Here is a 26,948-nt window from a genome sequence, read left to right as displayed (position 1 = left end):
TTATTTATTCTGATTCTTATGTTATCCTGGATTTGGCCAGTGCAGGTCCCTTCACACCGACTCCTGTGTTCTGGGCGTTGACACCTGCATCAAGCTGACCCAATATGAGCAGGGTAATCTGCTCTGACTCCCTGTGCTGGGCTGCCTGCCCCTACCTCCTCTCCTTAGGCTCCGATACTCCACCAGCCTGCCTCTCTGCATGGATGCTGGTCTTGCACTGCTCCATCTAGTGGCCTTAGGATCAAATTATTCAGGAAGTAATAGTTTCTAAGTGACTGTTAATACATATTTTTCATAAGGTTTTATTTTAAATATTTAGATCTCTGATCCATTTGGAGTTATCTTGGTTTATGATGTGAAATATGAATCCAAGTTTTTTGTTTTCCCAAATGACTATCAGAAGGATTGTTCCAGTACCATTTATTAAATCAATTCGTTTTTTAAAAAATGAATTTTATTTATTTATTTATTTTTGGCTGTGTTGAGTCTTAGGTGCTGCGCACAGGCTTTCTCTAGTTGTGGCGAGCAGGGGCTACTCTTCGTTGCGGTGCGCAGGCTTCTCATTGCGGTGGCTTCTCTTGTTGCGGAGCATGGGCTCTAGGCGCACGGTCTTCAGTAGTTGTGGCATGCAAGCTCAGTAGTTGCGGCTTATGGACTCTAGAGCGCAGGCTCAGTAGCAGTGGCGTATGGGCTTAGTTGCTCCGTGGCATGTGGGATCTTCCCGGATCAGGGCTTGAACCCGTGTCCCCGGCATTGGCAGGTGGATTCTTTTTTTTTTTTTTTTTTTTTTTTGCGGTACGCGGGTCTCTCAGTGTTGTGGCCTCTCCCGTTGCGGAGCACAGGCTCCAGAGGCGCAGGCTCAGCAGCCATGGCTCACGGGCCCAGCCGCTCCGTGGCATGTGGGATCTTCCTGGACCGGGGCACAAACCCGTGTCCCCTGCATCGGCAGGCGGACTCTCAACCACTGAGCCACCATGGAAGCCCTCTAAGTGATTATTAATACAGTATTTTCATAGTGAAAATTTTGTTAGTTGGTTCTTAAATGTGTTCCAAGTAGACAGCATATCACCTTGAAAACAAAGGCGCTTCTGTTTCTTCTATTTTAGTATTTATTCCTTTTATTTCATTTTCTAGTATAATTATGTCTGCTAGAATTACAGAAAAAGCAATTATTTCTTTCTTGTCCTGACTTTAATGGCAAAGCATTTAGTATTTTACCATTAAGTATGACTTTGGCTATACAATTATGCATAGCTTTTTTTTTTTAATGTTAAGAAAATGTCCCTCCAGTCCTTATTTTTTAGGACTTTTATGAGGAATCTCTGCTGAATTTTATCAGATGCATTGTAAGCATCTAAGGCTATGAAGATAATCATTTCCTCCTGTGTTATCTCATAGTCTTTGTTTTTTTTCCAAATATATTATTGTTATAATATACTCTGTAAGGTTCATACAGCCCCGCTTATGGCTACATGCTGAATAGGTGTTGAGGGTGAATGAATGAAACAATTCTCATTCTCACCAGCATTACTGAGAATGACCATTTCTTCCATATGCTCTTTCAGGTCATTTTAACTTTTTCTTATCTGATGATTTAAAAAAAAAAGATTTTCTTTTAAATTTGCCTTTGGATACTATTTGCATTTCCTTTTCAATGAAATGGTGGTTTCTTTCCTTTATCCATTTTTGGCAAATATTTTCTCCCCATATGTGTCTTTTAACTTTGTTTATGTTCTGTTTTTTTCTTATAAAATACTTTAATTATTATTTGTTCAAATCTATTTCTTCTTCCTTTATGGCTTCTGGCTTTTTTGAGGTAAGGGAGCCTACATCATGCTGAGAGTAAACAAGTATTCTCTTAATTCTTCTTTCAGTAATCTTATAGATTCTTTTGAAGATGGTATGATGTATGTATTTACGTACTTGTGCCCATTCCATTATTATACATAACATCTTTTTCTCTTGGAATTGAAATGCTACTTTTATCCTATGTTAAGCTTCTTTATTCTAACAAAATGAGACAGATCCACTGAATATTAAAAGACTTTTAGAAAATATTAATATTTATATATCTGTATTTAAAAAAATATTTATTTATTATTATTTTTAAAAATATTTTTGTATATTGCATCGGGTCTTAGTTGTGGCACACAGGGTCTTCATTGAGGCATGCGGGATCTTTCATTGTGGCGCGAGGGCTCTTTGTTGCCGCGCGCGGGCTTCTTTCTAGTTGTGGCGCGCAGGGTCCAGGGTGTGTGGGCTCTGTAGTTGTGGCACCCAGGTTCCAGAGCGTGTGGGCTCTGTAGTTTGCAGCACACAGGCTCACTAGTTGAGGCGTGTAATCTTAGTAGTTGTGGCGCGTGGGCTTAGTTGCCCTGCAGCGTGTGGGATGTTAGTTCCCCGACCAGGGATCGAACCCATGTCCCCTGCTTTGTAAGGCGGATTCTTTACCACTGGACCACCAGGGAAGTCCCTCTGTATTATTAGTTTACCCATTAAATAAAATAAAATAGCCCTGCTCCTTTCAGTGTTTTTCTTTCAAAACATTCGGGACAAAGGCAGTGTTAAGAAATAGAAAAGGTTACAAATAGTGAGAATTATTTGCTTTTGAGATTCCTGTAAGACAGAATAAGAGATGGTGGGGGAAAGATATTAGCATTTTAACTGTAACTCTATAATGATACTAAATGTTTGTATGACTAGGAACAAGTAAAATATAAAGTTTGTGGGAGAAAATGTAGAAGCAGATCAGATCAGTGATTCATATCTTTCATATAAGAGGATGAAATAGACATACTTCATTTTTAGTTATTTTTCCTTTAGTATAGATGGATAATGTTGATTTATCCATCATCTCTTAGTACTTCATATATAGATATAGCTCTAATATATCACACCTTTGCCTTGAAGTTATCTTGAAGTGTTTCTGTTTATATATAGATCTTGCCTCTCTTTCTAAGCAATTTTCTGCTCAAGGATAGTATTCTTCTGCATGAATTTGTTTGTGTTTTATTTTGCTACAGGAGGAGTTGGATTTGTCTTCTACTTCCCAGATGTCTCCCTTTTCCTTATATGGTGAAAGCTTTAATAGTCCCTCCTCAGCAGAGCCACTGAAGGAAGACAAGCCCATCATTAGTCCTAAGAGCAAAACTGGTATTACTCCATCTCCTAACTTCTGTTATCTCTATTTTAGACTGAGCTTAGGCTCCATTTCTTAAAAGAAAATGTTGGATTAAGTGTATGTTTATTAAGCTGGCTTGCTGTTTTTAAATTAGTGGACCTGTTTTGTTTGTTGTGGATGATTAATGTGGAGAGGAAAGGGAAGAAATAATCTTCATTGGTTGTTTTTGTCTTTATAGGTGAATGATACTTTAAATAGATTTAGGGCCCCACCATCTTCAGGAGAAATTTCAAAGTTTCAGTTAAAGATATTGAACGTGAGGGCCATTTGGCTGTGACATTTGTTAACCTTATTCACCTTGATGCTTTATTCAGGGGTTTTAGCTATTCTTCTTTACTGGTTCACGTGTCCCTTTGGCAAAGCTGCAGCTTGGTCAAAAAGGAAGACCTCAGATTGAGGACTTTTCTTCAGTCCATTAAGATATAGAGTGGCTATGCTTAAACTTCAGTAAGGGTAGTCAGAGGTCAAGAAAATGTTTAGGGAAAGGTGTATAATAGAATCTGCTTTCTAGGATTTGCTTAATTGCCCTTAAACTGATTTGTGGTTTGTTTGGTTTTTCTCCAGAAAATGGACTGACTCCAAAGAAAAAAATTCAGATGAGTTCAAAACCTTCAATTCAGCCCAAGCCTTTATTACTTCCAGCAGCACCCAAGACTCAAACAAACCCCAGCGTTCCAGCAAAAACCATCATTATTCAAACACTGCCAACACTTATGCCATTGGCGAAGCAGCAGCCAATTATCAGTATACATCCTGCACCCACTAAAGGTACCTGAATGGAATTTGAGGCTGTGTATGTTTAATTGGAGGGCACTGAGGCTTGTGTCATATGACTTGTTTTAATTCAGGGTATAATTTCTGAGCACATGCTGTGTGTCAAGAATTGTCCTTGGTTCTGAGGATGTTGTAGAGATGTGGTTCCTATCCTAACAAGGGAGATAGCTATCAAGATTATTTACATCTGATAGTTCTTTTTTCTCACAGTTTTAATTATGAAGGCGCCTGTCTCTAAGGCTTGTGGTTTTATATAACCACTTGTAACGAAGAAGAAAATCTGGGAAACTTTTTTGGTGCCATTTTATTCTGAGATTTTTGTGTCCATGAACTTTTTTGTTTTTAAGGAGAAGTCAGTATTTAAAATAATGTGGTCCATTTCAGGTCTAATAGGTGTGTTTTGGCGATAGAGTCAGATAATCTCTGAGGAGGCAGCGCTGTTTAGTAACATGATCTTGTATGGGGCATTAAGAAGAAACCTGAAACTGTCTTCAAGTAGCTAAGAATGTGTGTTTCTATATTTTGTCCACTAGATGGCCTCCCATAGTTGATTCTGCAAGAAGCTGAGGTCTGTAGTGAAAGTTCAAGTTTGAGGATTTGGTACTATTCAGATATAGGAATCATTTGCACATAGAGATCTCTTGGGAAGATTATTCATCATTGTACTTATACTGATATGTGTACACATGACTAAATGGAAACTTGCACAGCGTTCTTTCCCTGGATTTAGCTTGTTGGCACCAAGTAGGACTGGGGTCAATGGGGAATGGGTTGTAAATAAATACCCAGTGTTACACTTAAGGCTGTATTTCCAGCTATGGATTGTTAGCTCATTTCTTTGGAGCATGGTTTTAATGAGGGCAACGTCATAAATTTGATTTCCAGGTACTCTGTTATCTTTGTTCTGTTCCATGGTCATAGACAATATGACATTGATAAAAAGAACTAGGTGAGAGACTGGATGGATCTGTGAAAATCCACCAATCCCTACCAAAAAAACTCCAACCAAACAAGCCTGAAATACCTGCCCTCTTAGGACAGGGTGAAAACTACTGCCTTTTTCCTGTGAAAAATAGCAGTCCTGTAGAATGGGTATTCTTGTGGCCTGTGAATGGATGTTAAGTGTTCATAAACCCCTTGAAATAAAATGCAAGATTTAGTGTATGTTATTTGTGGATTTTTCTAGGGATAGTCTCCAAAACTTTCATCAGGATGTCAAAAGGGTCTGTGTTTTCCCAAAGGCTGAGAATCTAAACTTGTGAAGAACTTCATTATATAGTTCCCATAAGCTGTTAAAACACATGTATAAAAAGTAAAAGTTTGATATTAATATGACCAGTATGTAAAGCAAGGGGTATTCGTAAGAATTTGCTCTTAGCAGACCATTGGCTATGTTTGAATGATAGAAGTTCCTACCTATAGCAAGAAGAGAAACTTCTCTGAGCAGTTTATCAGTTTTAGAAACCTGAATCATACATTATTCAGAACTTCAGTGCTTTCCCATTATCTGAAGACAGTTTTATTTTGGGGGAGCATATGCTAATATAGGGCACTTGCCTGTTTTTATAGTACAGTCTGGAGAGGTATATTGTAATAACATATAGATTTAAGTGTATATCTTCCATTTATTTGAAAATGGGGAGGGAAGAAGAGAAATATAGGAAAGGCATTTTACAGTTAATCGATATAAGTATCAGAAGTAAATATTTTGCCATTAAAAAAGAAGTAATTCTTACAGGATTAAGTTCAAATTCTCTGGCTTGGAATGTAAAACCCTTCATGGTTTGGCTCCAGTTTAGTTTTCTAACTTTACCTTATAATAACTCTCCTTTCTATAAATCTTTTAGTTCAACTTATCTGGCCATTGTCCCTTAAATTTTCTTTTTTTTCCTCGTTTCTTGACATGCCATTCTATCTGCCTGAAACAGCTTCTGCCTACTTCTACATCTAAGTCCTATACATCCATTAAGACTTGCACGAGTAGTGCAGGTGAGAGATGATGAAAGCCTGGAATATCAATGAGAATGAAGAGCCAGGATAGACAGTAGAGATGTTAAAAAGTGTAGAATCACAGGGCTTGGTAATTAGGTCATGTGAAAGGGGGATGGAGGATAGAGAGGAAGGTATCCTGTCTTGGACTTTTTGGGTAGATAGTGGTAACAAATCATTGAAATGGAGGATAGAGGTAAAATAACTTGTTCTAGGTCATTCTACTAGTGAGCAGTAGGGTCAGAACTTGAGCCCAGGTGGTCTGGCTCAGTCTGTGTAATTAATCACTATAGTATATTGCCTCTAAAAGAATACAGAGATGTGGTATTTGATCTCAAGAATTCTATCTAATTGGGGAGTTAACAAATTTATATCAACAGTTAAATAACAGTAACTGTGAGAACTAATGACTTGATAATACATGCAATACCCTTATAGAAGCTATTATTATACATAAAAGGAGGTTAATAGTAATTAATAATAATAAAAATAATTAATACTAGCTAACATTTAAGCTCTTATTACGTGCCAGACACTGTTCTAAGTGCTTAAGTGCGTTATCTTATTGAATCCTTACATCAACTCTGTGAGGATAGGTACTATTATTATCATCTCCATTTTATAGATGAGAAAATTAATACACAGAGAAATTTACTGTCACACAGCCATACTATTTTAGACAAAGCAGGCATTCAGTAACTGTTTGATATAAAGTTTGAAGTCTTTGAGGGTAACTGGAAGGAAGAAACTGACTATCACTATCAGTGAGTCATACATAGTCAAAAGTATCCAGCATTGAAACCAGCCGTGGTCCATTAAGGGGGATTTGTGTGTAATGCCAAAGAGGGTTTTGAGCATGCTGAAATGGATAAACAGCCTTTTGGTATGTCCTTTTTAACTGCTTCCACACTAGGAACAGTAGTAACTATGTTCAGCTGCTAACTATTTAAGACCCGAAACAGTCCCTTGCACTGCATTTTGTGAGCTGGTGGGCATCTAGCATGTCAGGTTTAGCAAGTCACCTTGAACACATTGTCATGGAAATTTAGTTGTTTCTCCACATTTTGTCTTGAACCCAAACATGCCTAGTATATTTATAGGATCTTTGATTTAGGTGCTCAGTAATTTGAGGTTAGTTAGGCACTCTGGGATGAAAGGGCCTGATGTGCATTTTGGAAAAAAAAGGAGGCATCAGTGGCCTGGTAGGACTTGGAGCCACATTTGGTACGCAGACCTTGACTTGATATTGCTCCATCTCCCTCGCTCCGTGTTGCAGTTCTTTCAGCAACGAGGTGGTGATAACCAGACACTGGATACTACAGACTTGGATTATTTTTCTCAATTAGTTTTAAGAAATATTACAAAGCTATCTTTATGTGTTAACTGCTAATGCTTTAAATCGGTAACTGGAGCTAGAAGTAGGATCCTTTCCTTGAAATGACTTAATTCTTTATGTTTACCACCTTCTCTGTTCTTTGGAATAATCCCACAATTCATTGAACATTTTTTAGTTTTTTAGGGTCTTTTTATCATAATTTTTAAACTCAAGATATGGAACACTACTTCTGATAATGCTCTTCTCAAAGTATTGGTTTAAGTCAGTGGTTCTCAACCTGTAGACAGTGGGCCCTGAGATACGTGTGGTTGGAGTAGTAGTAACCTTTGGCTTTTGCAGGGCATCTGCAAATCCATATTTTCTGTAGACTGAATAAATAATTTGTTTCATATATCTTTGTACTGATGTACAAAGAAGTTATACTTCTGATTACTCAACTCCAAATTCATTTAAAATCATTACTAAATTCTTAATAGCCTTTTCTCATCACATATTTTCTCAATCCACAGAAGCTGAAAGGACAGCCATGATCATCTTGGGTGACCATGATATTTTTGCTATTAAAGAAGGGTCTTTATATTCAGGGTGGGAACCCTTGGTTTAAGTTTTACATTCTGATGAGTATGTCTTTTCATAGTACCAGATTGACTGTAATATCTCAATAAGTGTAATTAAAAAACTTAACATTTACTTACATAATAAATAATATTACATAATATAATATTACATAATATTACATAATATTACGTAATATTATATAATATTACGTAATATTATATTACATAATAATAAATAAATATGCTATTTATTTTACTTATAAATTTTCTTTTTTGGCCGCGCTACATGGCTTACGGGATCTTAGTTCCCTGACAAGGGATTGAACCCGGGCCCTCAGCACTGAAAGCGCAGAGTCCTAACTACTGGACTGCCAGGGAATTCCCTGTTAATTATTTTTATTTGAATATTTGGCATAAGCAAATATATATCTGCTTATGAGCTATTTCCGTATTTTATGTTTTCATTTCATAAAATAAATTATGCCACGGGAAAATTAGAAGATAAAAATATTTAGTGATCATTTACGCTCAAGCAAACTGTATATATTACAAACCTGTGAGATTATTTTTAGGTCTTTCTTACTAATTTACCTGGGATAAAATGCTATGAATTAAATTCTAGTTTTTGTATGCTTTCTGAGGCCTTCTGAAACATAAAGACTTTGATTTTATACAAGTGATTTTTTTTAAGCTAAGACAGATGTTCTTAACAAACAGGTGTTCTGAAGCGTCATTTTGATTTTTAGTTTTCCTTGATCCTTTGAAATACTGAGCTGAGTTTTACATGGATCATGTTACACTGTCTGAAAGTATAGTATGTTTTTTTTCCCTTAAAGAAGAGTATAAATATACTATATGAAATTTTAGTTGCCAGTTACTTTAGTACCTTTATTTTGCTAAATGGGCTCAAGCAGCTGTGGATGTTAGGTGAGGCTTTCAACACCTTATAAAATTGGCCAGATCTGAAAGCAAATACTCAGCAGGCAAGTAAAAATTTTCATAGACCAGTGTTATGAGTTGTATGAGCCTTCTTTAGGTTAATGATACTAATTTTCCTCAGATTAGTGTAATTTTAAAATAAGGTTAAATGTAAAGATTAAGAAAAGATTTGTAGACCATTTTGGTGGGTAGGGGAGTCAATATTATCGGCAGACTATTTTAAATTACAGGTTTACGTTTCCCGTGTTAGCTAAGTGGTTTTAACATTTTTGATATTTGTAGCCTCAGGTTCTTCCAGGTATTGAGTTACTGAATCTCTGTCATATATTTTTGGTGTTATATGTATTTCTAAATCCCATTAATTTAAAATATATGATTCTATGTTCAGAATAGAAGGTTTGATATTTGTAATATGATAAATACTTTTAGCACTAATAAATTTCAGAGGTTAATACTTAGAGAAACCTATGTATAACTTAGCAAATTTGATGTGTGTTAGCTGAAAAAAAGTGTGGAAATACGTTAATGATAACTTCAAAGAGAATGAATTTAGTCGGTTTCATTAAAAACACAACAAAAGTCAGTATGAATGTGTGCTGCTATTGATGTGTTTTAATTGGAGGTTTCAAATCCCTCCGTTTGGTCTTACCTGTTATATCTGCAGAAGAGACCTAAATGTTGAATAGCTCCTCCTGCCACAGTAGTTATGCACCCTCTGATTCCTTTTCTTTTTTCTCTGCTGCAGGTCAGACGGTGGTGCTCTCTCAGCCTACCATGGTACAACTCCAGGCACCTGGAGTTCTGTCGCCTCCTCAACCAGTCCTTGCCGTCACTGGGGCAACCACACATCTACCTAATCACGTGGTGAACGTGGTACCAGCCCCAGTGGCAAATAGCCCAGTGAATGGAAAGCTTTCTGTGACTAAACCTGTCCTACAAAGTACCATGAGAAGTGTGGGTTCAGATGTAAGTTTTGAAGCTTAGTGCTTTTTTAATGCCTGATTTAAAAAATGAAAACAAAAAAAAAGAACGAAACACTTCTTTGTTTTTTAAAGTTTGTTATATTGTGTCAAATGTGCTGAAATTGCAGATCCAGTCTTTGGTGGAAAATTAGGGTAAGGCTTATTATGTTAGAACCTAAGTGAAAAGGTTTAAAAAAAGTCTGAAGTGGTTTGACGAAAAGAGAAGTATGCATACCTCCCTCTTCTTTAATTCCTTCCTTTGAACCTTTTCATCACATTCCTCCAGACTGTCACCCCCAACTCAATCATACACTAGTATTTTACAGGATTCTTTCATGTTTCCTGATTGAAATGTTTTTGGCAACTCCCCAGATAAGAGTCTGTAGACTGCTTTTTAGTCAGGGTTTATATTTATCTTCTCTCTTGACTTATTGAAGGGTTTTCACCACTGCTTAACTACAACTTGCTATTCTTAGGAATTCTGTTTCTTAATGATTATTTAGTTTTTCCCCATCTTTGCAAAACTTCAAAATTTCTGTTGTAGGGACTTCTTGTAATTTATGAATCACAGAAAGTTTCCTAAGATCTGTCACAATCTAGAACTGGTTATAGTACTTACCAGCTAACTCTTGCTTTCTTTAAAAGTGATACAAAATACCTCATGTAATGTATTAAATAGTAGTTGAACGTTATGGTCCTAAAGTTCAATGAAAGTTAAATAATCAGTCTAAAAGTGGGTCCTCTAAAATTGTGGTTGTTAATATTGCTACTCCACCATTTCTTTAGGTATTGCAAAGTACCTTTAAAATCCTGTGAGTTATGTAAGGTTGTTCATCATACTACTGACTCACCTGTCTACCAGAATTATTAACTAGCACGTCATTAGCCCATTTAGTTGTGAAACTGCTCTACTGTTGCATAAACACAACCAAGTAATCTCCATCAGAAATACTGTAAGGACCCATAACAAAAGAATATTATCTACTGGAAGTAGAACATCGAAGTTCTATAGTAATTCCCACAGTTTACATAGGTATTGAAAACAGTGTGTGCCAAAACATGAAGGAGGAACATTAGTGTCACATGAGAACAGACATGGATAGTACAGGATTAAGCTTGACTATTATGTTAGTTTATTTTGAGGACTAAAAAAGGTAAGCGCAGTGCTTATGGCGTAATAGGCACTAATGCATAGTGTGTGTTGCAGTTGAAGGTGAAATGATATGAAGCTGGGATTTGCTTTAAAATACTCTATGGGGAGATGATGAGCGCAGGATAGAGGAAACATGATTGGCAAAAAGTTGGTAATTATTTAAGTTGGGTATGTAATCTTTCTTTCCTTTTGGTGTTTGGTAAATTTTCTACAATAAGTATATGAAAAACAATAACAAAGATCTAAAAATACTTCATGATATTTTCAATTAAAAAGTTGTACAACCAATAAAAAAGAGTATGTTTTTCACAGGAGACTGAGGAAGTTAAGAATGATGAAAGAGGATTTTTTTAAAAAAAATTCATTTATTTTATTTATTTATTTTTGGCTGAGTTGGGTTTTTGTTGCTGCGCGTGGGCTTTCTCTGGTTGCGGTGAGCGGGGGCTACTCTTCGTTGCGGTCGTGCAGGCTTCTCATTGCAGTGGCTTCTCTTGTTGTGGAGCACGGGCTCTAGGCACGCGGGCTTCAGTAGTTGAGGCACGTGGGCTCTAGAGTGCAGGTTCAGTAGTTGTGGCGCACGGGCTTAGCTACTCTGTGGCATGTGGGATCTTCCTGGACCAGGGCTCGAACCCGTGTCCATTGCATTGGCAGGTGGATTCTTAACTACTGCACCACCAGGGAAGCCCTTTCATTTCTTATTTTGTTTATTTGGGTCCTCTCTCTTTTCTTCTAGGTGAGCCTGGCTAGAGGTTTGTCCATTTAATCTTTTCAGAAAACCAGCTCTTGTTTTTATTGATGTTTTCTGTTATTTTTTGATCTCTATTTTATTTATTTCCTCTCTGATCTTTATTACTTCCTTCCTTCTGCTGGCTTTGGGTTTTGTTTGTTCTTTTTTTCCAAATCCTTTAGGTGGCAGGTTAGGTTGTTTTGAGATTTTTATTGTTTCTTGAGGAAGGCCTGTATCACTATGAACTTCCCTTCTAGAACTGTATTCGCTACATCCCACAGATTTTGGAAAGCTATGTTTTCATTTTCATTTGTCTTGAGGTATTTTCTGATTTCTTCTTTGATTCATTGTTGACCCATTGTTTTTTTAGTAGCATGTTGTTTAGTCTCCATGTGTTTGTTCTTTTCCCATTTTTCTTTCTGTGGTTGATTTCTAGTTTCATACCTTTGTGGTCAAATAAGATGCTTGAAATAGTTTCTGTCCTGAAGGATTTTTAAAATGATCCCTTAAAATTTTCTTTTAATACTCTTTAAATTGAGAATTTGAATGTTTCTTCTATAATATTCCCAAATAGAACTTGCAATAGAAAATATTCAAAGTTGTCTTTTTTTAAAAAATTAATTTATTTATGGCTGTGTTGGGTCTTCGTTTCTGTGCGAGGGCTTTCTCTAGTTGTGGCAAGCGGGGGCCACTCTTCATCTCAGTGCGTGGGCCTCTCACTATCGCAGCCTCTCTTGTTGCGGACCACAGGCTCCAGACGCGCAGGCTCAATAATTGTGGCTCACGGGCCCAGTTGCTCCACAGCATGTGGGATCCTCCCAGACCAGGGTGCGAACCCACGTCCCCTGCATTGGCAGGCAGACTCCCAACCACTGCGCCACCAGGGAAGCCCCAAAGTTGTCTTTATGTAATTTGTTTAGACATTTAAAATATGTATTATGAAATACTTTAGACATGAAAAACGTAATGACTAATTAGATATTTTAAAAATATAAACAGTATATCACAGTTGTTAAAAATATTAATATATTTTTAGTCTACATTCATAGAATTATGACATTTAATCACTGGACAGTCCAGAGGAACATAGCTAGGATGGGGAGGAGGTCTAGAAACCATGTCATGGGGAGAGGAAGGGTTTAAGGGTTGGTATGATTCAGTAAGGTGAAGGAGAGAAGACTGAAAATAGAGCTATCTTCTAGGAAATGAAGGTTGTCATGTGGAAAATAGGATAATTGTTCTGGGTTATTTCAGAGGACTCATCTAGAACAGGTTCAGGTAAGTTATAGAAAAGTTTCTTCTAATTCTAAAATTCTTTGATATAGTAATTGTATTTAAAAACCAGAAGAGGTCTTTTTTTTTCTAGGCTTAATATCTGAATAGTGAGCATCTTAATGTTGGCAATCATTGTATGTCACTGACCCATTTTGTAATCTCTAAACATTTCTATTAATTATTTGTTGGTCTTTTAGCCAGACATCCTTTAGAAGTTCTTTGGTGAGAAAGACTATGTCTGTTCCGCTTTTGCACTCTTAAGAGTGCTCTGTAAATTTGGTGAATAATTTACTGATGTAACTTTGGTGAATAATTCAGTCAACATTGAAGAACTGGGGGCTGTGTGAGATGAGAAAGTATAGAACCAACAAGTATTAGCTTTTTTTTTAAGCATTATTTATTGACTAGCATTCTTACTACTTTTCAAAATTTAGAGTTGACAGTAATACACAAGAAAGATTCAAGTACTGTGTGTCTGGTGCAAGAGACCAAAAGACGATTAGAATAAAGTTTCCGGTCAACCTGCACGGAGGTTTTTTTTGCTTATTTTTCCTTGGCTAGCACATCAGGAAGTGAGCCAAGCCTTTTCAGTGTGAGTTTTCTGGTAGAGGTTTTGACTTAATGTTTATTTCAAGTAAAGAAACACCAGTCTGTCCTATCTGCTGGCCAAGCCATTCAGGAACCCAGAGTAAATCTGTTCCAGAAGGAGCTGCAGAAAACTTTGATCTGCTCATGTATATAGTCTTCTGTGACCTCAATAGTGCATGTGTTTGTTAGACTCAAGTCCTGTTAAATTAGGATAAATTTGAGTTAGTATAAATTTCTGGTTTAAAATGGCCAAAATGAAAAAGTTTTCAAGTGTTTTTTTTTGTTTTTAAACCAAAGGTCTGGTGAAAAAGTTGTAATTCAGCACCAAAAAAAAAAAAAACGTGCATCAGTCTTTTGTGGCTTTGTATTGCTGACATGGCTTCTTTTTTTCTACCTTTTTTGTTCTTTTGTTTGGCTAGTTTCACTCTCTAGAGGCCTGCTACTGCCATAAAGTAGCGTTTTTAGCATACCATATTCTGCAAACTACATTAAGTGCCACATTTTCTGTTATGAAACAGTTTGCCTGGTTCAAATTATAATCTCACTCTTTCTGCCTTTTGCTGGTAAATCTGTTCTGTTTAACTCTTGGAAACCTCATCTAAGTTTTCAAGAAGTATGGTTGGTTTTTGGCTGTGATCCTGATGGAAAAAATGAACATGGTCTCTTATTTCAGTGTAGACATTCTCTTAAGCAGTTTCTTAGTAAATGGTAATCTTGGAACTACAAAGATGCCTTCATGGGAAAGCATGCTTATCTTTCTTTAAAGTGCTATTGAATGTGACCAAACATCAAACCAAGGGCTTGGAAACAGCAGTCTGTTTAAATCTGCATTTAGTACTTCCGCCTACCCCTTATAATTCCATAAAGTTCATGAGACATTACGGCCCTGGTTTTAAGGCTGTGGAGCTACATTGTTCTGGTGATTGGGACAACAGCAGGAAAAAAAAGTGGTGAAATTCTATTCTACATGTCCCATAGTGGGTCAACGTGGAGCAAAAACCCTTAATAGAAATCAGTTGGTGGGAACAATGGAAAGAAAATGATCAGGAGCTAGGTCAGAACTAGAAATAACATCAGATAGGAGGCTGATGAAGGGGTACAGCCTATACTGACAGGAGGCCCAGGTCTTCCTCTCAGCCCATTCACTCTGCTGAGCATCTTCCAGACCCTTTATTACCTTGGACCCTCTGTCTAATTCTTTACTTAGTGACCTGACCTCTTCCATCCCAGTCCCTATCCTTTGGAAGTCCCTGCCCTGGGTCACTAGAACCATCGTGAGAAGGTAGTTGCTGGGGGGATCCCTTTCCACTGTCCTTCAAATATTTGAATGGTGTGAAGGGGATTCCCCTAGCATACATACCAAATTAAAACTTTGTATTTGTTTCCTATGGAGACAGTGTTATACAGTTAAGTTCAAGATTTCAGGTATTGTTAGTATTGTCACCACTGAGGTAACGTGATACTGGCCCAGATGGGTGCTGTGCACACAGTGTTCCTTTACAGCAGTGGAGGAATGCTGAACTTGGGAATTGACTACCTTTTTTTCTTTTTTAAATGTTGAGCCTTCTTTTAATTTATTTATTTTTATTTTTGACTGTGTAGGGTCTTCGTTTCTGTGCGAGGGCTTTCTCTAGTTGTGGCAAGCGGGGGTCACTCTTCATCGCGGTGCGCGGGCCTCTCACTGTCGCAGCCTCTCTTGTTGCGGAGCACAGGCTCCAGACGCGCAGCCTCAGTAGTTGTGGCTCACGGGCCTAGTCGCTCCACGGCATGTGGCATCTTCCCAGACCAGGGTTCGAACCCGTGTACCCTGCATTAGCAGGCAGATTCTCAACCACTGCGCCACCAGGGAAGCCCAAGGGAATTGACTACCTTTACAGCAAGGAGTAAGCAAGCCTCTTAATTGTCCTGAGGAAGATGTTACCTTATCTCTCAAGGCTTCAACCCTGAGAAATGGCCTAGGTAAAGAGTGGTCAGGGCCTTGTATTCTTGTTGTACCCAGGAGGACATGTAGTAGCATGACTCACAGGGGAGCCCCTAAAGGAGTATCTTCCAAGAAAAATATGAGTCTAAAATAATCTGTTTACAATGCAAAGCAGTGCAGAGAAACTCTTAGAAAAATGGAGAGTGCCTATGTTCTATTTCAGGAAAAAAAAAAAGTGTAACTTTTACTGACACTTAAGCTGCTTATTTTATCTGTAACACCCAAGAAGAGATACTCTGTTGGGTCAAGGTGTGAGCTAAATATCCTTAAATTGTGTGGGTACCTCAGATCTAAGAAGGTGAATAATGAGTAGATACTTTTTAGTAACTAAAGTCTTTAACAGAAACATCGAGCTCATGATATTTCTTCAGGCTATAAAGTAGAGGAATCCATCAGAACAAATTCAACAGGAAGATTTGGAGATCTGAAAAGCTATCCACATTCTAGTAAAAAAAAATCACTTCTGTGTTGACTACTTTTTGGCTTTGCTGCTACCAGGGACTCTGCAAATAAAAGAAAAACATGCTTTGTTAAAATATTTGCAGTTCCTTTTTAGATGGAGATTTGGGGCTTCTAAAAATTTATCTTGAATAAAGACGTTGGCAAGTAATCTCATTTGTGTTTACAGTATCTTTGGAATGGGAAGTGAACAGAAGGTTTCTTCTTTTTTTCCCTGATGTGTTGCATTAGGTTAGATTTATGTCGTGGCGACTTTAACATTCTTTATTCTGTATTTTTCAGTGTAGCATCTTGATAAGGTTAATAAATAATTACTTTTAGAGGGGTGCTCATTTATATCAATAAATAATTAAATACTTCTTTCCTTTCTCTGATTTCCCTTCCTGTAACCTGTCCCTGGAGACTCATTCTTAAGGAGACAGTCCTCCCATGCCCTAGATGCTTTCTAGCCATATTGTTCCCCTGCTCAGAAGCAGTCACTGTTACTAGTATTTTATGCGTTCTTCTTTAATATATAAGTATTTGTCTTTTTCCCTATTTACCTATTTTATGGAAATGGTAACATACTATAAATATAAACACTGTCCTGTACCTTGCTTTTCTCACTTAATACATCTTAGAGATTTTTTCCACATCAGTACATAAAAAGTTTTCCTATTTTTTTTAATAGATGCACGGTAGTCTTACTTCACAGGGTGCCATACTCATTTAAGAGTTTTGCAGGTTTTTTCTTTGTAAACATTCCTCCACTGAATAACTTGTTACTTATTTCATTTTGTTCATGTGCAAGTATACCTGTAGGAGAAATTCCTGTAATTGGAATTGGAGAGTCAGAAGGTCGGTATTTTTCACCTTAGGGGTAAACTGTTCTTCTACACAGTTGTAGTTTGTTCTTCCACTTTCAGCGTAGGAGAGTGACAGTCACAGGGTTTCTTAATGGAGCCCATAGATAGGTTTCAGTGTTTACATAAACATGTTCCCTTTTCTTGGCCTCACTCATTCCTTGCATAATAATTTGTAACACTTTGTGTGCCTGTACATTTGTCTGGAAAGAGAGTCCATAGCTTCCTAATGGCCTTTTGAGGTGAATGAAAGTCCTTGGTTGTTTGGTTTTCTAATAGCTTAATTGAGCTAACATTCATACACCATAGAGTTTGCCCTTTTAAAATGTACTATTTAATGGTTGCTTAGTATATTCCCAGAGTTGTGCTACTATCACTGCTGTCTAATTCCGGAATATTTCATCACCCTAGAAAGAAACTCCATTCCCATTAGCAGTCGTTCCTCATCCCCCAACCTCCACAGCCCTTGGCAACTACTTACTGATCTGCTCTCTGTGTGGAGTTGTCTATTCTGGACATTTCATCTCAGTGGAATTATACATGATGTAGCTGTTGTGTATGACATCTTTCAGTTACCATAATATTTTTCAAGGGACGTTCATGTTGTGACATGTATCTTACTCCTTTTTATGGCCAAATAATATTCCATTGTTCCGATATACCACGTTTGGATTATCCATTCATCAGTTGATGGACATTTGGATGGTCTCCACTTTTTGGCTGTTATGAATAATGCTGCTTTGATCATTCATGTACAAGTTTTCATAGTCTTTTAAAAACAATTTTTAGTATATAAAGTGTTTACAAAAAAGAAAAATGCAAGTAAATCCAGCAATCAAATGGACAAAATAAGTGAATAGATAATTTACAAGGGAGAATGACAAATTATTTCAATGAAAGGATCAATAGTTATATAGTCTTAGAAGGTATATGTTCTCCAGAACGTTACTGCTTTACAAATATGTGAAAGAATATTAATTGTTAACAGAAGAGGACTTTTGACTGGTTAAAGGTGGTTAACAAATGGTACTCAAAGATTAAACCTGTTATGGTTAAAATTTTCTGTGGCTCTTACCCCCCCGCCCCTTGATTATGAGTTCTAAAGGAAAGTTTCTTTTTTCGTTTCCTGTAACTCCTTAGCGTTATGTGTGCACTGCAGCCGTTTGTATGTGTGTGTGTGTGTGTGTGTGTGTGTGTACATGTGTATTAGACTTTGTATATGGTAATAATTTCAAATTTTAAAATGTTGCAAAAACAAAAGTAGTGCAGAGAACATCCACGTGCCTTTACCTGGGTTCACCTATTGTTAACATTTTACCACATTTGCTTTATTAGTTCATGTTATCTATCTGCCTGTCTGTCTATCCATCTATCAATACATACATACTCAGATTTTTTTCCTGAACTACTTTAGAGGAACTTACATACCTCATAGTCCTTTACCCCTAGGTATTTCAGTGTGTATTTCCTCAGGATAGGGATATTCTCTTACATACCTGCAGTACAGACCCATAAATTTATGTTTGTAAAATACTTTATTCAAATGTCAGTGTTACAGTTTTATCAGTTCAGTTTTTTTCTCTCCAATACAGGATCCAGTTTAGGGTCAGATATTGCATATAGATGTCATGTCTCTTTAGCTTCTTTTAATCTGGAACATTTCCACAACCTTTGTCTTTTTTTTTTTTTTTTTTTTTTTTTGCGTTACGCGGGCCTCTCACTGTTGTGGCCTCTCCCGTTGTGGAGCACAGGCTCCGGATGCACAGGCCCAGCGGCCGTGGCTCACGGGCCCAGACGCTCCGCGGCATGTGGGATCTTCCCAGACCAGGGCACGAACCCATGTCCCCTGCATCAGCAGGCGGACTCTCAACCACTGCGCCACCAGGGAAGCCCCAGCCTTTGTCTTTTTGACACCTTTGAAAAGTTCATCTCTTTTCTAATATAGTTTTTTAAAAAAATTAATTAATAAGTTAATTTGACTGCATGGGGTCTTTGTTGCTGTGTGCGGGCTTTCTCTAGTTGCGGCGAATGGGGGCTACTCTTTGTTGTGGTGCGCGGGCTTCTCATTGCAGTGGCTTCTCTTGTTGTGGAGCAAGGGCTCTAGAGCGCAGGCTCAGTAGTTGTGGTGCACGGGCTTAGTTGTTCTGCGGCATGTGGGATTTTCCCGGACCAGGGCTCGAACCCGTGACCCCTGCGTTGGCAGGCGGATTCTTAACCACTGCAGCACCAGGGAAGCCCCTCTAATATAGTTTTGATAAGTACTTCACATTTATTTTTGCATAGTTCTATTTGATTCTCACAGAATCCTTGTAAAGTAGGCTTTATTCCCATTTTACCATTGAATGAATCAATTGGTTAAGTATTTCAGCCAAGGTCATATTACTTCGATGGCTAATATTGATAAAGTGGTATGTGCCAGACACTTTCTAAGTGCATAAAACCTCCTGTTGGCCTTTTGAGGTGAATGAAAGTCCTGATAAATACAGAATAAGGAGCAGTCTGAGCGATCTTGGGAGGAGATTAGATTTTTATTCTTAGGCTTTGTTTTTCTGCTCTTGTAGGAATTAAGTGAGATTTCCATATTTTGTCTGTTTTTGTTTTTGTATTAGTCTGATATTTAAAATTTGAAATGTGTAAAAATAGGAGATGGAATGAGGACAGATATTTTCAATATTACTTTAGTTGCGCAGTTTATCGGAGCAGCTGTGAGGCACATTGTCGTTGGAATTAAGAATTTTTGTCTCCTCACCCAGTTTATTCATAGCTGCAGGATGTTTCTTTTTACCGACACTTATGTGTATGGTACATTACAGTTTGCAGAGAACCTTCATGTCCATTACTCATTTGATCCTCACCTCAATCATATGACCTGTGATAATGGAGTTAGGATTCAAGCCTAGGCCTTCTCTGAGTCCAGTCCTGTTGTCATTACTCTGGGGCTTTACTTTCAAGGCAGCCCTGATGCAGTGCAAACTTCAAATTACCTACGTCTTGAAACTTGCTGCTCCCTCTGCAAATGTATTCTCTTAATTAAAAAAAACATTCAAGCAGATGGTTTTACCTCTTGAGAGACAAAGCATAAAGATTGACCTTATTTGAACAATCTGGTATCAAATAAAACAGCAAAGTTAATATCATCCATATTTATGATACAGTAGTCATTATTGTGCTACATGGCAATTAAGCACACATGTTTAACATCAGTGGTAGAACCATTTTGTTTTTGGATTGCATGAGACCTTTAGAGGATTAAAGCGATGGCTTTAAACTTTTTGTCCACAATCCACAGTAAGAAACGTATTTTACATTTCTCTTGACATATACAGTCTAATGAAACAAGAGATAAGCTCTTACTAACTCCCTCTTTTTATTAATGTTTAAATAGACTCTGGGAGAAGAAATGATTTTTCTAAGATCTTCCAATTAATTTATTGCAGTGCTGGGACAAGAATTAAGAACTTCTGACTTCTGGGATTTCCCTGGTGGTCCAGCAGTTAAGAATCTGTGCTCCCAACGCAGGGGGCCCAGGTTCAATCCCTGGTTAGGAAACTAGATTCCACATGCCGCAAGTAAAGATCCCGTATGTCACAACTAAGACCTGGTGCAGCCAAATAAATAAATATTTTTTTAAAAAAGGTCCACATCCGAAGTGAGAGAGGAGCATTGACATATATACACTACCAAATGTAAAATAGATAGCTAGTGGGAAGTAGCCGCATAGCACAGGGAGATCAGCTCAGTGCTTTGTGACTACCTAGAGGGGTGGGATAGGGAGGATGGGAGGGAGGTGCAAGAGGGAGGGGATATGGGGATATATGTATATATATAGCTGATTCAATTTGTTATACAGCAGAAAGTAACACAACATTGTAAAGCAATTATACTCCAATAAAGATGTTTAAAAAAAAAAAAGGTCCTTATCAAAAAAAAATCATAAAAAAAAAACTCCCGACTTCCAGTGTTGTCATTTTTTAAAAAAATTTATTTATTTTGTTTTATTTATTTTTGGCTGTGTTGGGTCTTCGTTGCTGTGCATGGGCTTTCTCTAGTTGTGGTGAGTGGGGGCTACTCTTCATTGCAGTGCACAGGCGTCTCATTGCAGTGGCTTCTCTTGTTGTGGAGCATGGGCTATAGGCAAGCAGGCTTCAGTAGTAGTGGCTCGTGGGCTCAGTAGTTGTGGCTCGCAGGCTCTAGAGCGCAGGCTCAGTAGTTGTGGCACACGGGCTTAGTTGCTCCGAGGCATGTGGGATCTTCCCGGACCAGGGCTTGCATTGGCAGGCGGATTCTCAACCACTGGACCCCCAGGGAAGCACCCAGTGTTGTCATTTAATGACTAAATTACTATTACTCTTATATAGCTACACCAAGTACTTCTAGGGACATATGAAGCAGACGAGTATTAACTGAAGGCACAGGAAACTGCTCTGAGGATCTTTGAAGATGCTGTGCACAGGACTAAGATTCCTGCATTCTTCAGGAGGCTCTGCCCATAGTGTGGCTTTCCTGAGGGCATCTGGTGGATACTCTTGTCTTTGCCTCTCTACCAGTTCTTTCTTTTCACTCAGAAGATGGGATTGGATAGGGCAACTTGGACCTACAATCTAGTAGGGATTTTGTCTGTTATCCTTTCTCACTCTGGAAATCTGGGTGAAAATTATCTACTTGACTCTGCCAATTTAATGGCTCCTGTTACCAGTAATGAAGAGTCTTTATTTAACTTTTAATGAGTAGGAACTAGTTACACCACACACGCACACACAACTTAATAGAGAGTAAAATAAAATTTTGGCTTTCTGTCATAAGATTTGAGAAGAGTAGATGTAGTATAAGTAAAACTTCTGGTTTTCTGTTTAAAATAATTTTATGAGAAAAAAAGGAGTGTACTTAAGATTCTTAAGAGAAATCAAATTAAAATATTTAATTTATTTGAATATTTAAAATAAGGTTGCCATAAATTAAATTTGCCATTGATTTTTGCTGTACATCTTTTTTAGGATGTATTTATAATAAGTATATTTACTATGATATACAATAATATAATAATTATGTAAATTAAAAGAAGTATTTAAGAAAATTTACTCCTTTGCCTTTTAAATCAATTTCAAATAAAGTTAATTTTTTTTTTTGCGGTATGCGGGCCTCTCACTGCTGTGGCCTCTCCCGTTGCGGAGCACAGGCTCCGGACGCGCAGGCTCAGCGGCCATGGCTCACGGGCCCAGCCGCTCCGTGGCATGTGGGATCTTCCCGGACTGGGGCACGACCCCATGTCCCCTGCATTGGCAGGTGGACTCTCAACCACTGCGCCACCAGGGAAACCCCTTTTTTTTTTATTTAATTGAAAAAATTTTTGTTTGACATGATGAAGAGGTTAATCAGTGACAGTTTCTGCTTCATACGTCAGTTGAGAGGGAAAGATTCAGCAAAATGAGAATTAGAACTGACAGATGTGCAGTAAGCCAGTGATTGATCCAGCTGTATGTTATCAGTACTTGATCTCTCTTGAGCTTGTGTGTGATGTTAGAATATATTTCTTAGCAGTAAATATTTTATTTTAATATCTTTAATTTATAGCCATTCAGGACTTTGAAGCTCATTTCTTAGCAACATCACAGAATCAAGGGTCTAAATAGCCTTATTTTATTTGTAAGAAGAACATAATATCTTATAGTGTTTATTAGTCAGTAACTTAAAATTTAAAAACATAATGGAAAGAGACTTAGAGTTTTGACTCTTAAGTTGATCCAGCCTTCAAAAAGTACTTGTCCATTTGTGAAAGTTCTCCTTTTACGAGATTCTTTCTTACAGTCAAATAAATGTTTGTTTGATAGTGAAACACCATATTTTATAGTGCAGTGTCACTAAAGGGAGAATATTTTGCTGCCGTGGAGTTTTTTCTTTTTTCTTTTTCCAAGGCACAATGCTTGGTGGAAGAGTTGTCTGAAGGCAGGATGGCCAGAAGCAGTGACTGGCTAGCTGTTCACTCATTTTAGTCATGTTGAATCTTCTCATATGCCCATAAGGGAGATGTGTCAATTGATTAATGGGCCAGAGTATTGATTTTATGTTTGCAGACTGCTAATAAAGGAGAATAAGCTTTCTATTCAAGCAGTTCCGTAAGCCTTCAATTTCAAACAGGCGCATAATTAAAGTAATCATACAGCTCACTGAGTTTACAGTTCCATACTGTGATGCAAGACTTCCTGTTTGGTGTTTAAAAGCAGTGTGGAGCTGTTGTATCAGAAGCACTGGGCTTGGAATCAACTGTCCTAAGTTCTAGCCTTGGCTCTTCTACTCTCTAACAGTATCAAATGATAAGGCTTATTTTAAAGAATCTTGAAAACTGTAAAAATTTCAACAAGAGGAGATTAATTAAATATATTATGGAACATCAAGATAATTGAAATACTATGCTGCTATTCTCATGGCATTTCAGAGATGATCATGATACACTGTATGTTAAAAAATCAGTTTACAGAACAGTTATTATAGTGTAATCCTTTTCTTCTTATAAAATGTCATTCCCCATCAAAAAACCAAACAGTATGTGTGTGTTTAATATGAAAATTATGGGGTTTTTTGCCTAGAATATACAGAATAATTTAAATATTATTTATTTAGATAGCTGAAGATAGCTTGCTGAAATGTAAAGTTGGAACTCTGGTGATTCCTGTGGATTTTATATATTTTTACTGTATTTATCCTTTGTATTTATTGGTAATATTGAGTATTTACCACATTTTCAGAGCTATTGTATCTTTTCCTGTGGGAAGAAATGAATATTTGGCCACAGGTGGTTTTCATTTTTTTAGTATGAGGCATGTACACTGACAGCCTTTGAAACTTTATGCTGTATAAAATGCAGGTGCTTTTATTGTTTACAGAAATCCCTAATCCTTGTTTGAAATTTATTAAATGGTGTGCCATCTGTAAGCCTTCCCAAATTCCATACATTAATTAGCCTTTAAAGTAAGGTTACCTTTTATCTCACTTTTAGTATAAACTCTTCCATCTGGGAACCTTCTCTTTTATGTGTTTGTTCAGCGTTCTGTGTACTTAAGCACTCTAGTATTAAGTATTAATTATGGATACTGGCATTCCAAGTAACAGTGAAGATCACTGAGAGTAACAGTAGTTTGAACAAAGTGGCATTGTCCAGAGAATAGTTTGAAATTGATGAATAATCAGTCCATCGTGGCTTTGCCACGTGTGTGTGTGTGTGTGTGTGTGTGCATGTGTGTGTGCGTGTGTGTGTTTAGCATTATTGAAGAGTGGGATAGTTATTCCACAGGGAAACTTTATAAATTTGGTAGATGGTTATATAAGTCAGCATTCTTGTGAAGTTTCAGTTAAAAAAGAAAAAAAAAAAAGGAAAAAATACTCCTCTTGACATCTCATATAATGTTTCTTTTCCTTGTGGATTCTGATTGCTTGGCTGGCTTTGGTATACCTCTGTTTCTAGCAAATGTAGTATGGGGTGGGAATTGTGTTGTTATTTCAAAAGAAATCAGTATTATTTAATTGTACTTACCAATCTGAGTAAGCGTTATTAAACACCCACAGTAAAATGTTTATTTTTTTAAAGTCCTTTACAAAACAGAGAACTCAGTAATTCAGTCATCTGTATTCTTACAATAATAAATTTAATATTATTTGGTGCTTTTTATGGACTTTTGCTACCTCACCATCTCTCCCAAATAAATTAGACTAAAATTAAAACAAATAGGTTCCACACCTTAGTTCAGAAAATACGACAAAAATAATTTTGCTCAGTAAGTTTTGATTATGGTAGCTATTGTGGGTCATATTACATAGTTTTGGTTTCCAGGGTATAAAATCTAGGTGGAGAGAGAGTCAACATTTTTGAGACAGTTGAGACCATTAGAGTGTTCAGGTGTATCTTCCAAATTATATGGGCATAAGAAATTCAGATAATATAAAAACTCCGAGTGGTTTATCATAGTTAGAGTTTGGACGGTCCTTAATATTAGCTTAGTAGAGGAGACAGCATTCCAAATTGGAACAAACAGTATGAATAAAGGAACGAGTTAGGTGTGTATGAAGATCATACACACCTTAAATGTTAAGATTGGAGGGTGTGGTGTGAATAGTTGTGGGGATAGAGAAGTAGGGGGTGGTCACATTATGGAAGATCTTGAAAGCAAAGGTGGGTAGCTAGAATGCACGACTAGCTTGCTTTTGCAATGGAATAGCAAGATTAAAATGTTTTTAGGGGAAGGAAGTTACCTTAGAAATGGTAGACAGAAGGGGCCTGAAGCCAATTAAAGTAGTTAGGAGGCTATTGTAGTAGCCTAGAGATGAGTTAATGAGTGCCTGCATTAGGAGAATGGCAGTGGAAATAGAAAGGAATGACAGAGACACTTTCACTGGAAGAAACTTGGTCATCAGTATATCCTCAATACATATTTAGTGAGTAAGTGGGAGGTTGAGAGAGGGAGTAAATTTAGACAATGAAAGAAAAATAGGTTACTGGTCACATCTTCCATTATATCCTGAGAGATACCACTGATATAAAACGAATAGATTTTTAAAAAAATAGAGGGAGATAATGAGTTCAGTTTGCACATAGTGAATTTCAAGTGATGGTAACTCTACAAGTAGAAGTGGCCTTATAGGTAATTGGATATATGGTTCTGAAAAATAGTCAATTAATTCAGGGCCTGCGATATAGATTAAAGGTGTCTGTATATATACATACATATATACGTAGTGTTTCTAAAGGGAAAATTGGAAGATCAATAAATAAGCCTTAGAAAACACCAGAAGAAAACGTTTAACAGGTTTTAGAAGGCCTTATTTAATCATTTGATTTCAATTTACTTTGAGTAATATTTTTTAAAACAACCAGTAACCTGTGTTTTGAACAGTTTGTTAAAAGATAATTGTAAAAATCAGTATATTCTTAACTGATCAGATCCTAAAATTCAAATATTTTGATTCACTGTAACTTTTCCTAGATTGCTGTGCTAAGGAGACAGCAACGTATGATAAAAAATCGAGAGTCAGCTTGTCAGTCCCGCAAGAAGAAGAAAGAATACATGCTAGGGTTAGAGGCAAGGTTAAAGGCTGCCCTTCTGGAGAATGAGAAGCTGAAGAAAGAGAACGGATCCCTGAAGCGGCAGCTGGATGAAGTTGTATCAGAGGTGAGTGATGGTTGTGATACAGCCAGGATAATGGGTTAAAGTGTTCTTTTTTTCTGATAAATCAATTGGAAATTTTACATTTTAAATTAAATTGTGTAAAATAATAGTACTAGGAAAAGGCAGGCACGATAAACCCGAAAACATTTGTAGTAAGGATAAAGTATTGGAAAGAGGAGGTTTTGAATTGTACCTCACAAGCTGTATATAAAAGTTGTCTTCTTTTCCTGGGTTTCTCCTCGCTTATTACCATAGCACTCTCTTGTGTTTTTTTTGACTAAATGAATCACATTGAGGCTCCTAAATAGTCCCACTAGGTCTTCCCTTTTAAAAAAGAAAACAATACAAAATAAAAACTTGTTAATGTTTTCTTGGTCTACATGACCACTATTATGTTTTCTATTTTGTTGCCATGCTGGTCCCAGCAAGGTTAATCTTCTCCTCAGTTCTGTTGATGAAATCTGCTGCTTTCAGGATTTCCTACTGCAGTGCTGTCCTGAACCAAATTGATGCCTCTGGCTACTGAGTGGGGCTTCTTATATTGCTCTTTCTATCTTTCCTTGAGCATATGGGAAAATTCCATTATGTTACTGAAAACAATGATTTAATAGGGAGACAAACCACAGAAGTATCTTAGGATTCTTTGAAGATCCATAAAATTATAAAAATTGTTGAATTCTTTCCTTTTGGGTGAGGATGCCTCTGCCACAGGGTGGCTGCTATGTTTCTTCTCTCCTGCTACTCTCCTTTTCTCTCTCTCTGGAAGGTTCTGCTCTAGTCTTTTGGAAAGTACTATTTCCTCACATTTGCGTTTTGTTTTTTTTGTTTAAGTATTCACATAACTGGTGAAGAGGAGAGTTGTTGTCTTAGATGTTGCTTTTTGTGAGATTGATGTGTAGTTTAATTGTATTTAATGTGGTCCTTTTCTTTAGAACCAGAGGCTTAAAGTTCCCAGTCCGAAGCGAAGAGCTATCTGTGTGATGATAGTTTTGGCATTTGTAATACTGAACTATGGACCCATGAGGTA

At 37.2% G+C, this 26,948-nt stretch overlaps 1 protein-coding gene across 2 annotated transcripts in view; it reads left to right on the top strand.

The window, feature by feature from the left end:
* The window catches only part of ATF6 (activating transcription factor 6), a 221,298-nt gene that overhangs the window by 18,908 nt on the left and 175,442 nt on the right, over nucleotides 1-26,948 (top strand). For both annotated transcript variants that reach the window (XM_022565564.3, XM_089912087.1), the window contains exons 5-9: nucleotides 3,024-3,153; nucleotides 3,746-3,949; nucleotides 9,522-9,742; nucleotides 25,739-25,924; nucleotides 26,854-26,945. In XM_022565564.3, coding sequence (XP_022421272.2) covers nucleotides 3,024-3,153; nucleotides 3,746-3,949; nucleotides 9,522-9,742; nucleotides 25,739-25,924; nucleotides 26,854-26,945 — 833 coding nt within the window. The remainder of the gene's footprint in view (nucleotides 1-3,023; nucleotides 3,154-3,745; nucleotides 3,950-9,521; nucleotides 9,743-25,738; nucleotides 25,925-26,853; nucleotides 26,946-26,948) is intronic.

The sequence above is a fragment of the Delphinapterus leucas genome, chromosome 1, assembly GCF_059928025.1.
Source record: "Delphinapterus leucas isolate spDelLeu-1000000601 "Yukka" chromosome 1, BTC_Dleu_Yukka2, whole genome shotgun sequence".
Lineage (NCBI taxonomy): Eukaryota > Metazoa > Chordata > Mammalia > Artiodactyla > Monodontidae > Delphinapterus > Delphinapterus leucas.
This window is presented reverse-complemented; position numbering and strand designations above follow the sequence as displayed.